The sequence below is a fragment of the Salvelinus alpinus genome, chromosome 35 (assembly GCF_045679555.1).
Source record: "Salvelinus alpinus chromosome 35, SLU_Salpinus.1, whole genome shotgun sequence".
Taxonomy (NCBI): domain Eukaryota; kingdom Metazoa; phylum Chordata; class Actinopteri; order Salmoniformes; family Salmonidae; genus Salvelinus; species Salvelinus alpinus.
In genome coordinates this window covers 6,852,135-6,866,401 of record NC_092120.1, presented here as the reverse complement: position 1 = coordinate 6,866,401, position 14,267 = coordinate 6,852,135, and the positions used below count along the sequence as shown (strand labels likewise).

The 14,267-nt window shown below is 42.4% G+C and overlaps 1 protein-coding gene across 1 annotated transcript; it reads left to right on the top strand.

Annotated features, from left to right (window-relative positions):
• Positions 1-4,584: 4,584 nt before the first annotated feature.
• On the top strand, positions 4,585-14,152 carry LOC139564149 (cytosolic non-specific dipeptidase-like). The gene is made up of 13 exons (XM_071383374.1): positions 4,585-4,680; positions 9,104-9,249; positions 9,433-9,563; positions 9,804-9,947; positions 10,160-10,322; positions 11,010-11,098; positions 11,278-11,475; positions 11,568-11,652; positions 11,861-12,021; positions 12,308-12,472; positions 12,765-12,906; positions 13,426-13,573; positions 13,748-14,152. Exons 3-13 carry the CDS (start codon positions 9,435-9,437, stop codon positions 13,818-13,820), a joined length of 1,497 nt encoding a protein of 498 aa, XP_071239475.1. The 5' UTR covers positions 4,585-4,680; positions 9,104-9,249; positions 9,433-9,434; the 3' UTR covers positions 13,821-14,152.
• The last annotated feature ends 115 nt before the right edge of the window (positions 14,153-14,267 follow it).

Here is a 14,267-nt window from a genome sequence, read left to right as displayed (position 1 = left end):
TTGTGCAAGCCTTTGTTCAAGCACAGTTCTACATGTTTCTACGAATAAGCTGATTAGTAGAATCGGGTGTGGTAGAACAGGGCTTGAGCATGAAGCCTGCTCACTCTGTGGGTCTCTGAGAGCATGGGTGGCTACCCCTTATAAGAATACCGTAACATATGACAAACTGCTGGGAAACACCTGTAAAAACATGTCATTAGTGTACAAAAGCACAGAAAAATGAAACGCAAAATACAAATTATAGAATTACTAGTCATACATTGAATATGCATTGAAACTTTAGCTAATATAAATGTAATAAGTAATGCTTTTAAACAATAGGCCTATATTTTCAAGAAGATCAACACAACTTCCACTTGGTTATCTCTGTGATTTTAGCAAATGCCTTTGGCGAGGAACATAATGTCTTAAAGGTCCCATGCTTTCAGTTCCTGAAAGACAAAATGTCACACCCTGATCTGTTTCACATGTCTTTGTGCTTGTCTCCACCCCCCTCCAGGTGTCGCCCATCTGCACCATTATCCCCTGTGTATTTATACCTGTGTTCTCTGTTTGTCTGTTGCCAGTTCGTCTTGTCTTGTCAGGTCTTACCAGCATGTCTTCCTGTTCCTCAAGTTCTGTTTCCTAGTTTTTCCTGGTTCTGACTATTCTGCCTGCCCTAACCCCGAGCCTGCCTGCCGTCCTGTACCTGCCTGACTCTGACCTGATTACGAACCTTTGCCCGCCCTGACCCCGAGCCTGCCTGCTGCCCTGTACCTGCCTGACTCTGACCTGATCACGAACCTCTGCCTGTCCTCGACCTGCCCCTTGCCTGCCCCGTGTTTATAATAAATTATCTGAGAACTGTACTATCCGTCTCCGTTGTCTGCATCTGAGTCATATCCTGAGTCATGATACAAAATGGAAGCAGCAACAGTGTATAATTTGTTTTCCCTAACTCAAAACATTGTAGTTCCCCTAGAGGGTGCTATGGCATAAAACATTTGCATAGAATGTTTTAGCTAGCAGTTTGTGAGTAAGAAGAGAAACCGCCAGATACCTAGTCAGTGGTGTAAAGTACTTAAGTTAAAATACTTTAAAGTACTAAAGACATTTTTTGGGGTATCTGTATTTATATTTTTCCCAACTCTTACTTTTACTCCACTTCATTCCTAAAGAAAATAATGTACTTTTTACTCCATACATTTTCCCTGACACCCAAAAGTACTCATTACATTTTGACAGGAAAATTGTCCAATTCACACACTTATCAAGAGAACATCCCTGGTCATCCCTACTGCCTCTGATCTGGCAGACTCATTAAACACAAATTCTTTGTTTGTAAATGATGTTTAAGTGTTGGAGTGTGCCCTGGCTATCCGTCAATAAAAAAATATATAAAATTGTGCCGTCTGGCTTGCTTAAGGAATTTGAAATCATTGATCCTTTTACTTTTGATACTTAAGTATATTTCAGCAATTACATTTACTTTTAATACTCAAGTATATTTAAAACCAAATACTTTTAGACTTTTACTCAAGTAGTGTTTTACTGAGTGACTTTCACTTTTACTTGAATCATTTTCTACTAAGGTATCAAGTATGACAATTGAGTACTTTTCCCACCACATATACCTAGTCCAGTGTTGCCAATTTAGCGACTTTGTTTTCATACCCCTCCAGCAACTTTTATTGGTAAAAGAGACTAGCTACTTTTCAGGCTACCTTTGGGGAGTTTTGCCACAGAGATTTTCTATGGTTTTAATAGCATTTAGGGACTTTTCCCACTCAATTCTGCCGATTGTGAGAAGCTGTCTGCAACAGCAATGGGACCACAACTGTGCCGCAAAAAGGCAAATTGGTGCTGTGGTGTCGTTGCGGTAATGGCAAAACGTCATCTAGTGACTTCTAGCAACAGATCAAGGAGCCAATAGCGCTTCTCACTACAAAATAGTTGATAACACTTAAACCAGTACTTTTTTGCAAGAACTGTACACACCGTGCGTAACGACATGTCTATAGTTGCTCTGCGAAACTCCATATTTTGGTGAGCACCGCACGTATTTTGACATAACGTTCGCAGAGCTGGCAAATGGGGCTTTCTGATGCTGTAGTGCAGTGGGTTGAGAGCTTCAAGTTCCTCGGTGTCCACATCACTAAGGACCTATCATGGTCCAAACACACCAATACAGTTGTGCCGCGTGAATGACAACACCACTTCCCCCTCAGGAGGCTGAAAAGTTTTGGCATGGATCCTCAGATCCTCAAAAAGTTCTACAGCTGCACCATTGAGAGCATCTTGGCTGGCTGCATCACCGCTTGGTATGGCAACTTCTTGGCAGTTGGCGCTACAGAGGGTAGTGCGTACAGCCCAGTACATCACTGTGGCCAAGCACCCTGCCATTCAGGACCTCTATACCAGGCGATGTCAGGAAGGAAGGCCCCCAAAATTGTCAAAGACTCCAGCCACCCAAGTTGTTGACTTGTTTACATGCTGCTGTGCGGTTTGTTGCTAACCTTACTTTGCTACCTGCCAACTTTACGTTTTTTACCGTTTATATTTTTATTTTTTCTCTCGCTCGACTTTTTTCATTAAAAAAAATTCATCCCGGACGTGGTTCGTCAGGACCTCCACCAGCCGAAGCTAAGTTGTAACATTAACATGATGCCTTCAAATTGCAGTCGCTGTACTCATAATATACAGGAGAACAATCGCCTTATGGCGAGGATAGCTGTGCTGCAAGCCCAGCTTCAGACGCAATCGTCAGGCAAGGGTAATTTCAGTGTAGGAAAGGATGAAACGGCGTCTGTGCCACCAATAAGTACAAATAGTAGTATAAATCCCCTCGCACAGTCACTGCAGCCGGACAATTTTCTCATGGCTTCTGGAAGGAAATGCTGTAGGAATTATCAACCGGTGTCATCCATTCAGCCGACAGAAACTTTCAACCGGTTCTCCCCATTAAGCAGCGAGTCGGAGTCAGAGGCTGAGCCTTCTCTGGTCTCTACTTCTCTCGTTACGGGGTCTGAGACGCCGAAGCCTCCCACCATTAGCTCTGACAAATTGAAAACCCTAGTCATTGGCAACTCCATTACCCGCAGTATTAGACTTAAAACAAGTCATAACTGAGTGCTGACATGCAACTACACATAGACAATAACCCACAATACCTAAATGGAAAATGGAAAATGGCAACCTAAATAGGATCCCCAATCAGAGACAACGATAAACAGCTGCCTCTGATTGGGAACCAATTCAGGCCACCATAGACCTACAAACACCTAGACTTACAAAAAAACCATAGATCTACAAAAACCCTAGACAACACAAAACACGCATACCCTCCCACGTCACACCCTGACCTGACCAAAATAATACAGAAAACATATATAACTAAGGTCAGGGCGTGACACTCGCATCTAGGTGCTGTGCTCCTCTCACCTTTTCCCTTTGCTTGTGGACTTCATTGTACAACAGATCAGCTGTCTGTGACCAGACAAAAAATTTCTTTCCAAGCCAAACCTACATATCATAACCACTAACCGCTAATCAGCCTACCTGCATAATCGTAGCTACTAGAACTAATGTGTTGGTAAACCCGCTACAATCATGCAGTACAGTGTAGGCTGCCAGCCGTTTAGCAGTTACACTGGCAGGCCCCAATGGCAATACATTAATAAAACCAAAATCTTACCTTGACTTGGAAGAGTTCCAGTGTTGGATAGCCAGTTAGCTAACATAGCTTCCATTTCTGTTTGAGCCAGTTGTTTGAGTAGGCTAAACTAGCTAGCTGCATTCACTAGCTAAGTGAACGTGAGAGAAGAATACAACGAAATATAGCTATCTTTCTCTCTTTTTCTCTTGCTTCTCCTTCATTTTGAAATAAATGAATTTGTTCAAAACTGTTAATCTATTGTCTTTCTCTTTCTTTGAGTCAACTACTCACCACATTTTATGCATTGCAGTGCTAGCTAGCTGTATCTTATGATTTCAGTACTATATTCATTCTCTGATCCTTTGATTGGGTGTACAACATGTCAGTTCATGCTGCAAAAGCTCTGGTAGGTTGGAGCACGTCCTCTGGAAGTTGTCATAATTACTGTGTATGTCTATGGAATGGGGTGAGAACCATGAGCGTCCTAGGTTTTATATTGAAGTCAATGTACCCAGAGGAGGACGGAAACTAGCTAGGAAGAGGGAAAGCTAAAACTACGGGAAAAATGCTGCGTGTGGTCACAGCATTTCAAATAAAATCACCACACTGTTCATACCTGACAGACAGTTTATTTATTTCCCAAAACTAAGAGCAGTTACCACATCACTGAGAACCCCTTTCACGTGCCAGTGTCATTTCTGACCCCAGTTATCACAGCACTCTGTCCTGACAGTGCTGGAATAGAGAGTAAGATAGTGGAGCTGCAGGCAAATTACTAAGATCTGGTGTTACCCATTTCTGGAGCCTTGTGTCAGACACAGAGTATCCACTTCTGAAGCAGTATGTGCAAAAGGTGACATTTTTTGTCAGCACTTTTTCATGTGGCGCAACATTTTCAACAATGAGCATTGTGAAACAAAAACAGAGAAACAGACTGATCAATGCACACTTGGATTGCCTCACAAGGATAGCAACAACAGACTATACATTTAGAAGGAATTCAGTCAAGGAGCAGAAGGGACATTTTCGCTCATCCAGCTACTGAGGTAACCCTGAATATTGGTCTTATACATGTGATGTAGCCTATTTGATGTGTGTATGTATATATTTGTGATATGCTGTACATCAAATCAATTGCATGTACTCTATTGCACTGAATTTGCTCTCAATTGATAATTGATAATATTGGAAGAAAAAGTACAACAAATTAAAGATATGTGCGGCACTCTGAATGATTGTCTCAACCCAAAGTGGTCCCCTTAAAAAAAATAATGAGTAACACTGGTCTACACCATGGTGCTACCCTACAGAGTGCTGCTGAGGCTACTGTAGACTTTCACTGCAAAACTGTTTTTTTTCATGAATTATTTGGTGACATGTACAGTGCATTCGGAAAGTATTCAGACCCTTTGTCTTTTTCCACATTTTGTTACATTCAGGGTTGGGGAGTAACAGATTACATGTAATCCGTTACATGTAAGGTATTACAAAAACAGTAACTGTAATCCGTTACGTTACCAGCAAAAATATTGTAATCAGATTACCGATACTTTTGAAAAACTACATAGAATCAGCATTGAAAAAAGGCGCAAGTTTAAGTTTGTTCCACCTGAGACAACTATGACAACACGCCAAATGTGTTTGATGGATCTCGGGAAAAGAGCAGAAGTAGGCTTTTGTAGGCTACAGTCCAATCTATGTCTTCCAATAGTGCGACTGCTGTCGGCATCCAAAGATTATCCAATTTGAATAAACGCTTGGAGGTAAGGATGACAGTAGTGGTGTAGTCTACGACATACGGATATCAATTATTCATGATATCTACAAACGCATTGATGTGAATCACACTGCTGCTATTTGCGCCTTATGTATTGCGGTTGTTGCAGATGGCTGTTCACAAATCGAAATGTGTATTTGAACCCAATAATGTTTGAATTCAAGAAGTTTAAGCTGCCTATACATCATTGTTTTCGAAACAAGTGGACAGCCAGTGAAAAATGTGGTCTTGCAACAGCTGCATAGTGCGGATCCCAGCCTATGGAATAATAGTGGGGCTTTCATTGTTCAATCTTATTCATGCTGAAAAAGAAAATCCATAGGCCTAATGGACACCTGCTCAAACTTGCACACTTTTGATAGACTTAAAGGGGCGGTCTGTAGTTGCTATCTATTTTTGGACGTATACATCATATATACTGTACCAGTCAAAAGTTTGGACACATCTCACATCAAATAAAATGAAATCAAATGTTATTAGTCACATACACATGGTTAGCAGATGTTAATGCGAGTGTAGCAAAATGCTTGTGCTTCTAGTTCCGACAGTGCATTGTGCACCACGCATCACCCTCTGGAGAGCCTTGTGGTTGAGGATGGTGCAGTTGCCGTACCAGGCTGTGATTCAGCCCAACAGGATGCTCTCAATTGTGCATCTGTAAAAGTTTGTCAGGGTTTTGGGTGACAAGCCAAATTTCTTCAGCCTCCTGAGGTTGAAGAGGCACTATTGCGCCTTCTTCACCACACTGTCTGTGTGGGTGGACCATTTCAGTTAGTCTGTGATGTGTACTTCAATGAACTTAAAACGTTCCACCTTCTCCACTGCTGTCCCTTCGATGTGGATAGGGGAGTGCTCCCTCTGCTGTTTCCTGAAGTCCACAATCATCTCCTTTGTTTGAACACAAACCTTTGTGGGGCCCCAGTTTTGAGGGTCAGCAAAGTGGAGATGTTGTTTCCTACATTCACCAACTGGGGACGGCCCGTCAGAAAGTCCTGGACCCAGTTGCACATGGCGGGGTTGAGACCCAGGGCCTCCAGCTTGATGATGAGCTTGGTGTTGAATGCTGAGCTGTAGTCAATGAACAGCATTCTTAAATAGGTATTATTTTTGTCCAGATGGGATAGGGAAGTGAGCAGTGTGATGGCGACACCTACTCATTCAAAGGTTTTTCTTTATTTTTACTATTTTCTACATTGTAGAATAATAGTGAAGATAATCAAAACTATGAAATAACACAAAGAATTATGTAGCAACAAAAATGTGTTAAACAAATCAAAAAAATATTTTAGATTTTTCAATGTAGCCACCCTTTGCCTTGATGAAAGCTTTGCACACTCTTGGCAAAGCATGCCCTTCCATGAGTGCAGCATTTATTTTTCAACTCGAATCAATGAGCCCAATCAGTCCTCCATGACAACAAAATCATAAACAACAGAGTAGGGCTGGCTAATAAGTTCTTCGTTTTGGGGTCATGCTCAAGTAAAACAATTTGGCTAATCTATACTTCCATATTTCCAAGTCCTAATCTTGAAGATCAAGGGATATAACATTTATTGGAATGAATGTGATTCTGATAGACTTTGGTTTTTAATGTAAAGATATAATTTAATCTTATTATTATATGTAGTAGAAAGTGATGGGTTAGAAGAAGCCTACATAACCAACCCATAAAGTAAACTTTAACATTGAATTATCCTGCAATAGACGTCGTTCAATTGGTAACATACATTTTTTCTTCTTCTAATGACTCTTAAGGGTAAAGTAATCTAAAAGTAACGGAATGTAATCAGATTACGCTACTGAGTTTGGGTAATCCAAAAGTCACGTTACTGATTACAATTTTGGACAGGTAACTTGTAACTGTAACAGATTACATTTACAAAAGTAACCTACCCAACCCTGGTTACGTTACAGCCTTATTCTAAAATGGATTAAATAGTTTCCCCCCCTCAATCTACACACAATACCCAATAATCACATTTACATAAGTATTCAGACCCTTTACTCAGTACTTTGTTGAAGCACCTTTGGCAGCAATTACAGCCTCGAGTCTTCTTGGGTATGACGCTTCAAGCTTGGCACACCTGTATTTGGGGAGTTTCTCACATTATTCTCTGCAGATCCTCTCAAGCTCTGTCAGGTTGGATGGTGACCGTTGCTGCACAGCTATTTCCAGGTCTCTCCAGAGATGTTCGATCGGGTTCAAGTCCTGGCTGGGCCACTCAAGGACATTCAGAGATTTGTCCCAAAGCCACTCCTGCGTTGTCTTGGATATGTGCTTAGGGTCGTTGTCCTTTTGGATGGTGAACCTTCGCCCCAGTCTGAGGTCCTGAGCACTCTGGAGCAGGTTTTCATCAAGGATCTCTCTGTACTTTGCCCCGTTCATCTTTCCCTCGATCCTGACTAGTCTCCCAGTCCCTGCAGCTGAAAAACATCCCCACAGCATGATGCTGCCACCACCATGCTTCAACATAGGGATGGTGCCAGGTTTCCTCCAGACGTGACGCTTAGCATTCAGGCCAAACAGTTCAGACTTGGTTTCATAAGACCAAATAATATTTTTTCTCATGGTCTGAGAGTCTTTAGGTGCCTTTTGACAAACTGCAAGCGGGCTGTCATGTGCCTTTTACTGAGGAGTGGCTTCCGTCTGGCCACTCTACCATAAAGGCCTGATTGGTGGAGTGCTGCAGAGATGGTTGTCCTTCTGGAAGGTTCTTCCATCTCCACAGAGGAAATGTGGAGCTCTGTCAGAGTGACCAAGGCCCTTCCACCCCGATTGCTCAGTGTGGCCGGGCGGCCAACTCTAGGAAGAGTCTATGTGGTTCCAAACTTCTTCCATTTAAGAATGATGGAGGTCACTGTTTTCTTGGGGACCTTCAATGCTGCAGACATTTTTTTGTACCCTTCCCCAGATGTGTGCCTCGACACAATCCTGTCTCGTTGCTCTACAGACAATTCCTTTGACATCATGGCTTGGTTTTGGCTCTGACATGCACTGTCAACTGTGGGACCTTATATAAACAGATGTGTGCCTTTCCAAATCATATCCAATTCATTGATTTTACCACAGGTGTACTCCAATCAAGTTGTAGAAACATCTCAAGGATGATCAGTGGAAACAGGATGCACCTGAGCTCAATTTCGAGTCACATTGCAAAGGAAAGAGAATACTTATGTAAATAAGGTATTTCTGTTTTTTATTTTTAATAATTTAGCTGAAATTTATAAAAACCTGTTTTCGTGTTGTCATTATGGGGTATTGTGTGTAGATTGATGAGATACATTATTTTATTTAATCCAATTTAGAATAAGGCTGTAAGTAACAAAATGTGGAAAAGTGGAAGGGGTCTGAATACTTTCGGAATGCACTGTATATAGTTTTAGAGTTTTTAGAGTTTCATCTAAAAAGGATATATTTGTTAATGTTTCACTATTTTTATGAAATTCACTGAGTAGGATGGTCCTCCCCTTCCTCCTCTGAGGAGCCTCCATCTGTTTTTTAAAGCCTACTTAGGCAAGGCCCCACAAATTACCGGACTATTAAGTCCTTCACTGTATTTTGTTCATTACTTAATGTTGTTCATGTCGAGGGGACACAGCATGCATTCTTTCTTGGAGTTGGATCAATTGTGCCACAATTGTGCTTGTCAGCGAGAAAATGTCATTTGTCAGCTTGCTTGGCTTCTCTCCAGGAAAGGCTTGACCTCGCGACCCTTCCCATCAGGAGGTGAGCCAGTTACCGGAGGTATAAAAACCCTGTGTGTCCCCGGAGACTCCAGTCCAGTGGGTTCTGAAGACAAGGGCAACATTAAAGAAGTACCAAACTTACAAGGCTACGGTAAGACTTATTTTATTTGTCGTTATAGTTTAAAAGTTGAAGAACAGAAGAGTAGTGAGACATAATGAGATATAACAATTAGCTTTTTAAGAATGTAATAATTTGTTTATTATTAATGTCTCTTCTTAAATTGCTTTCATCATTGCTTAATTTTCAGTGAATAAATCCTTCTATTCTTTTTAGAGATGACGATCTGGCAACTGCCTTCCATGCTCCTTGTTGTTATATCAAGTGTCTCTCCTCATCCTCATCACTTATTTGAGTATGATGAGCTGAGCCAGTATGTTGACAGCCATCAGGAGGAATATGTACAGGCAAGTTTCTAAACAGAATAATGATTTTGTCTGTTTTATTATCTGATAATACAATATTCATTATAAATAAATACTGTGTGTGTGTGTGTGTGTGTGTGTGTGTGTGTGTGTGTGTGTGTGTGTGTGTGTGTGTGTGTGTGTGTGTGTGTGTGTGTGTGTGTGTGTGTGTGTGTGTGTGTGTGTGTGTGTGTGTGTGTGTGTGTGTGTGTGTGTGTGTGTGTGTGTGTGTGTGAGTGTTAGACTCTGAGGGACTGGGTTGCTGTAGAGAGCGACTCCAGTGATGTCTTGAGGAGGCCAGACTGCCATCGCATGATGGATATGACGGCTGAGAAACTACAAGCCATGGGAGGGAAGGTGGAACTAGTGGACATCGGCGTACAAGAGGTCAGTTTTCTGAAATGTGGTCAACTTAATGATTATGTTATAGGATCTTTTTGTTTGCTTTTAGCTTAGTCTTTAAAGTCCTTTGGTAGCAGATCAGACTGGTTTGCAGAAATAAATACTAAAAGTTGGGTGTTAACAGAAATGCTCCCTGCCTTGCAAACTGTATTCAGGTCATTTTCTGCATCTACCGTGTCTTTTATCATCATGCTTAGCTGCCTGATGGCAAGACAGTGGCCTTACCCAAGGTGGTGACAGCCCAGTTTGGCAGTGACCCCAGTAAGCATACAGTCTGTGTGTACGGACATGTGGATGTCCAGCCTGCTAAGCTAGAGGACGGCTGGGCCACTGAACCCTACAACCTGACAGACATCAACGGTAGGCTATGGCTTCCAACAGTAGTCTATGGTATCCAACGGTAGGCTGTGGGTTCCAACGGTTGGGTATAGCTTCCAATGGTAGGCTATGGCTTCCAACAGTAGTCTATGGTATCCAACGGTAGGCTGTGGGTTCCAACGGTTGGGTATAGCTTCCAATGGTAGGCTATGGCTTCCAACAGTAGTCTATGGTATCCAACGGTAGGCTGTGGGTTCCAACGGTTGGGTATAGCTTCCAATGGTAGGCTATGGGTTCCAACAGTAGACTATGGGTTGCAACAGTGGGCTATCTTTCAAGGGTAGGCTATGGGTTCCAACAGTAGGCTATGGGTTGCAACAGTAGACTATGTTCCAAGGGTAGGTTACGGGTTCCAACTGTAAACTATGGATTCCAGGCATTCACAGTCACAGCAATCAAATGTATTATAAGGATTTTTTACAGTGCTTTACAGTAATCCATTCTCGACCCAACGCATAGAAACATCTATCTACAACTAACAGCCATTAGATATTGTAGCTAATGTGAAGGAATGGAGCAAGTACTTGGGTGTGGGATGATTTTTAACCATACATATTTTGAACCAATGAAATATAACTGATGCAATTGATACATGCATGTTAAATGTCAATGTGAGCTGAACATAATGGACATTTATTTGAAAATAAATACTTTGATTCTACCCCTAAGGAAACCTCTACGGCAGAGGGGCGTCTGACAACAAGGCCCCTGTCTTAGCCTGGATCCATACAGTGGAGGTCTATCAGGCCCTCAGCATTGTGAGTGTCCAGTAAGAAGAGATATCAGAGTGAACTCATAGGAGATGTAGAGACAAGATGTGGTGAAACAAGTTAAGTTGCAGTCTAACTGACCATTATTAGTGAGCCTTCCTTTGTTATAATAATTATTCTTTTTTCCCCTTCTCCTCCTCTCCACCCCCTGCCCTCTCCCCATGCAGGACCTGCCAGTCAATGTGAAGTTCGTCATCGAGGGGATGGAGGAGACCGGGTCCAATGGCCTGGATGCCATGATCGTGGCGCAGAGAGACACGTTCTTCTCCGACGTCGATTACATCATCATCTCAGACTGTGGTTGGCTGAGCCGACGCCCCGCCCTCACCTACGGGACCAGGGGGAACTGCTACTTCTTTGCTGAGGTAGGATGGGCTGGGGGCATTTCCAGTTCTGTGGGACGTTACTTTTTCAAGATCACTAATGAATAGCCATAGTGAATTTGTATGTTTGGTAGGTAGAGGGCCCAAAACAGGACCTACACTCAGGGGTGTATGGAGGCACTGTTATAGAGCCTATGACAGATCTGATCGGCATATTGGGTGAGTTTTTAACCTCTTTGAGTGACAGTTTGTAATACTATCTTAACACCTACTGTATAGGTATCTCTGGCTCATGTTTGCATGCAAAGCTATCGTCCGTGTGTCTGTGTGAGCTCTCTATTGGCAGAAATAATACAGTTTTAGATATCCCTACAAATGTGTGTCCATAAGGACTGCTTGTGTGTTGACCTATCTCTCCCACACCCAGACACACTGATCAGCCCCAGTGGAAAGATCCTCATTCCAGGCATCAGAGAGGCCGTCGCCCCACTCTCAGACGAAGAGTGGAAGATGTACCAGGACATTGAGTTTGACATTGAGAGCTTTAAGTCCAAGATTGGCGTCAGCCAACTCATGTACAGCAACAAGGTGATTCACTGGGGAGTGGATTTTTTTCCAAAAAGCAATATGTTAAAGAAAACGTTTTTAATGTGTTCTTTTTAGGTTTTCACTCCTCCTATCTCTGTTTCTCTGTGTTTAGCCTGTATGTATATAGCCTCGTTATTGTTATTTTTTATAATGTTTTTTTATTGTGTTATTTTGTATTTTATCTATCATTGTTGGGAAAGGGATCGTAAGTAAGCATTTCAAGGTAAAGTCTGCACTTGTTGTACTCTGTGTATGTGACAAATAAGAGTTTAATTTGAGTTCTCAGGTAGATCTGCTGGCCCATCGTTGGCGTTACCCTACCGTTACCATCCACGGCATCGAGGGGGGCTTCTCTGGCCCTGGCTCCAAGACGGTCATCCCTGCTAAGGTCATTGCCAAGTTCTCCATTCGACAGGTCCCCAACATGGACCCAGCAGTGGTCAAGAAACAGGTAGGTGGTACACGCCTCTCACCCAGTGCATTGTACAGTTGCATGACAACACAATTACATGCAGTTACACACAGTTACACACATTTCTGGAATTGTTCTAACCTTCAGACTCTCTTTATACAATACATCCAAGATCAGGAAACATTCATCCAGGTTACACTATTATAATGTACCTCATTCTGCTCATTCAGTTCATTTACTATTCAGTTATTCACTATTTCAGTTTGGTTTCAGTTAATGAAATAGACGTGAAGACTGCATGTATGCCTGTTACATATTTGTTCTGTTGTAGGTCACAGACTACCTGAACTCTGTGTTTGCCAAGAGAAAGAGCCCCAACAAGCTGAAGGTGACCATGATCATCGGGGCTAAGCCCTGGTTAGCAGACACCAAGCACCCCCTGTACGATGCAGGGAAAGCAGCCGTGAAGAGAGGTACAGTTAGACAACTCTGCTCTGGACAAACCAAAGGACATTTATTATGCTGTCTGTGTGTGTGTTTGTATGAACAGTGGTCATAGGGGTAATGATTACTGTATGGTAGCTGACTGTGGACATGTATTGCACAACAGTAGATTCACAGTGATAGGCCTATCTGTAGTCTTTAGAGTTACCAGACATAGATACATATCCTTATCACTAAAAGAAGCCAGTGTGCTGTGGTTGTATTGTAGACCTATCAGTGGTTAAGGCAGGACAGTGCAGCGGTATTGTAATGTTTGTGTAGCAGAAAGGACTTGGAATGACAATCTCGCAAAGAGGTAGCCCTGTCTGAGGCTTGTATTCCCAAATGACACCCTTTGACCTTGCGGATGAACTCTTGGTCTAACGGTTAAGAAATTGACTTGGTGAGCAGGAGACCTGGCTTCTAATCCCACTGGTTGCAGTTTGTTTTCCTCTACTGCAGGTATAATGCATTATGACGCAGTCAGACTTGTCATTGATTTCCTCTAGTGTTTAACGTGGAGCCAGACCTGATCCGTGAAGGGGGAACCATCCCCATCGCCAAGACCTTTGAGGACGTGACCGGTAAGAGCATCATCATGATGCCCATCGGAGGCTTCGACGACGGCCTCCACTCCCAGAACGAGAAGATGAGCAGGTTAGCCCTTCAATCTCCTAATACAGTATGTATTTAAAAAATGACGATGAACATTTATAGATTTTTACGCATGCACACACGAACACACACACATAGACGTATCAACCGTGTCTTATTTCTGTTTATAGGACTGGTTGAGGACATGTTGTTTTCTCTCACCCATTCCTTTCCCAGGTACAACTACATAGAGGGGACCAAGTTGTTCATCGCGTACCTCCATGAAGTGGCCCATCTCAAGAAGGACTGAGAGCACCTCTTTTCATCACCACTGTTGAAAGACAGTTCTATAATGTTTAGCTTGTATGTGATCCCATCAGGGGAGTCTGGCTTTGTAACTTTTCTTGTTTCTTTCCCTCTAAGCAAAACATTCCAGAAACCCTGTGAGTTCTTGGCATCTGATATAGCCTCAACACTCTGCCTCTCTCTCTCTCTCTCGCTCTCTCTCTCTCTTTCTGAATCTTTCCTCCTCCCTCACGTTCCTCCTTTCTCTCTCTCTCAATGTCTCTCTCTCTCAATTTCTCTCTCATTCACATACAAATATCTACTTGATACAGCAAATAAAACTGGTTTGACGCACTATATGTTTTCATAATCCTTTTCATCTGGGATTCTTTAGAAAGAACATTGTCAAGTGTTAACCAATATCCACCACTCCAAGATATAAAGAACAAGTGTTTCCCAATACCATCCCTGA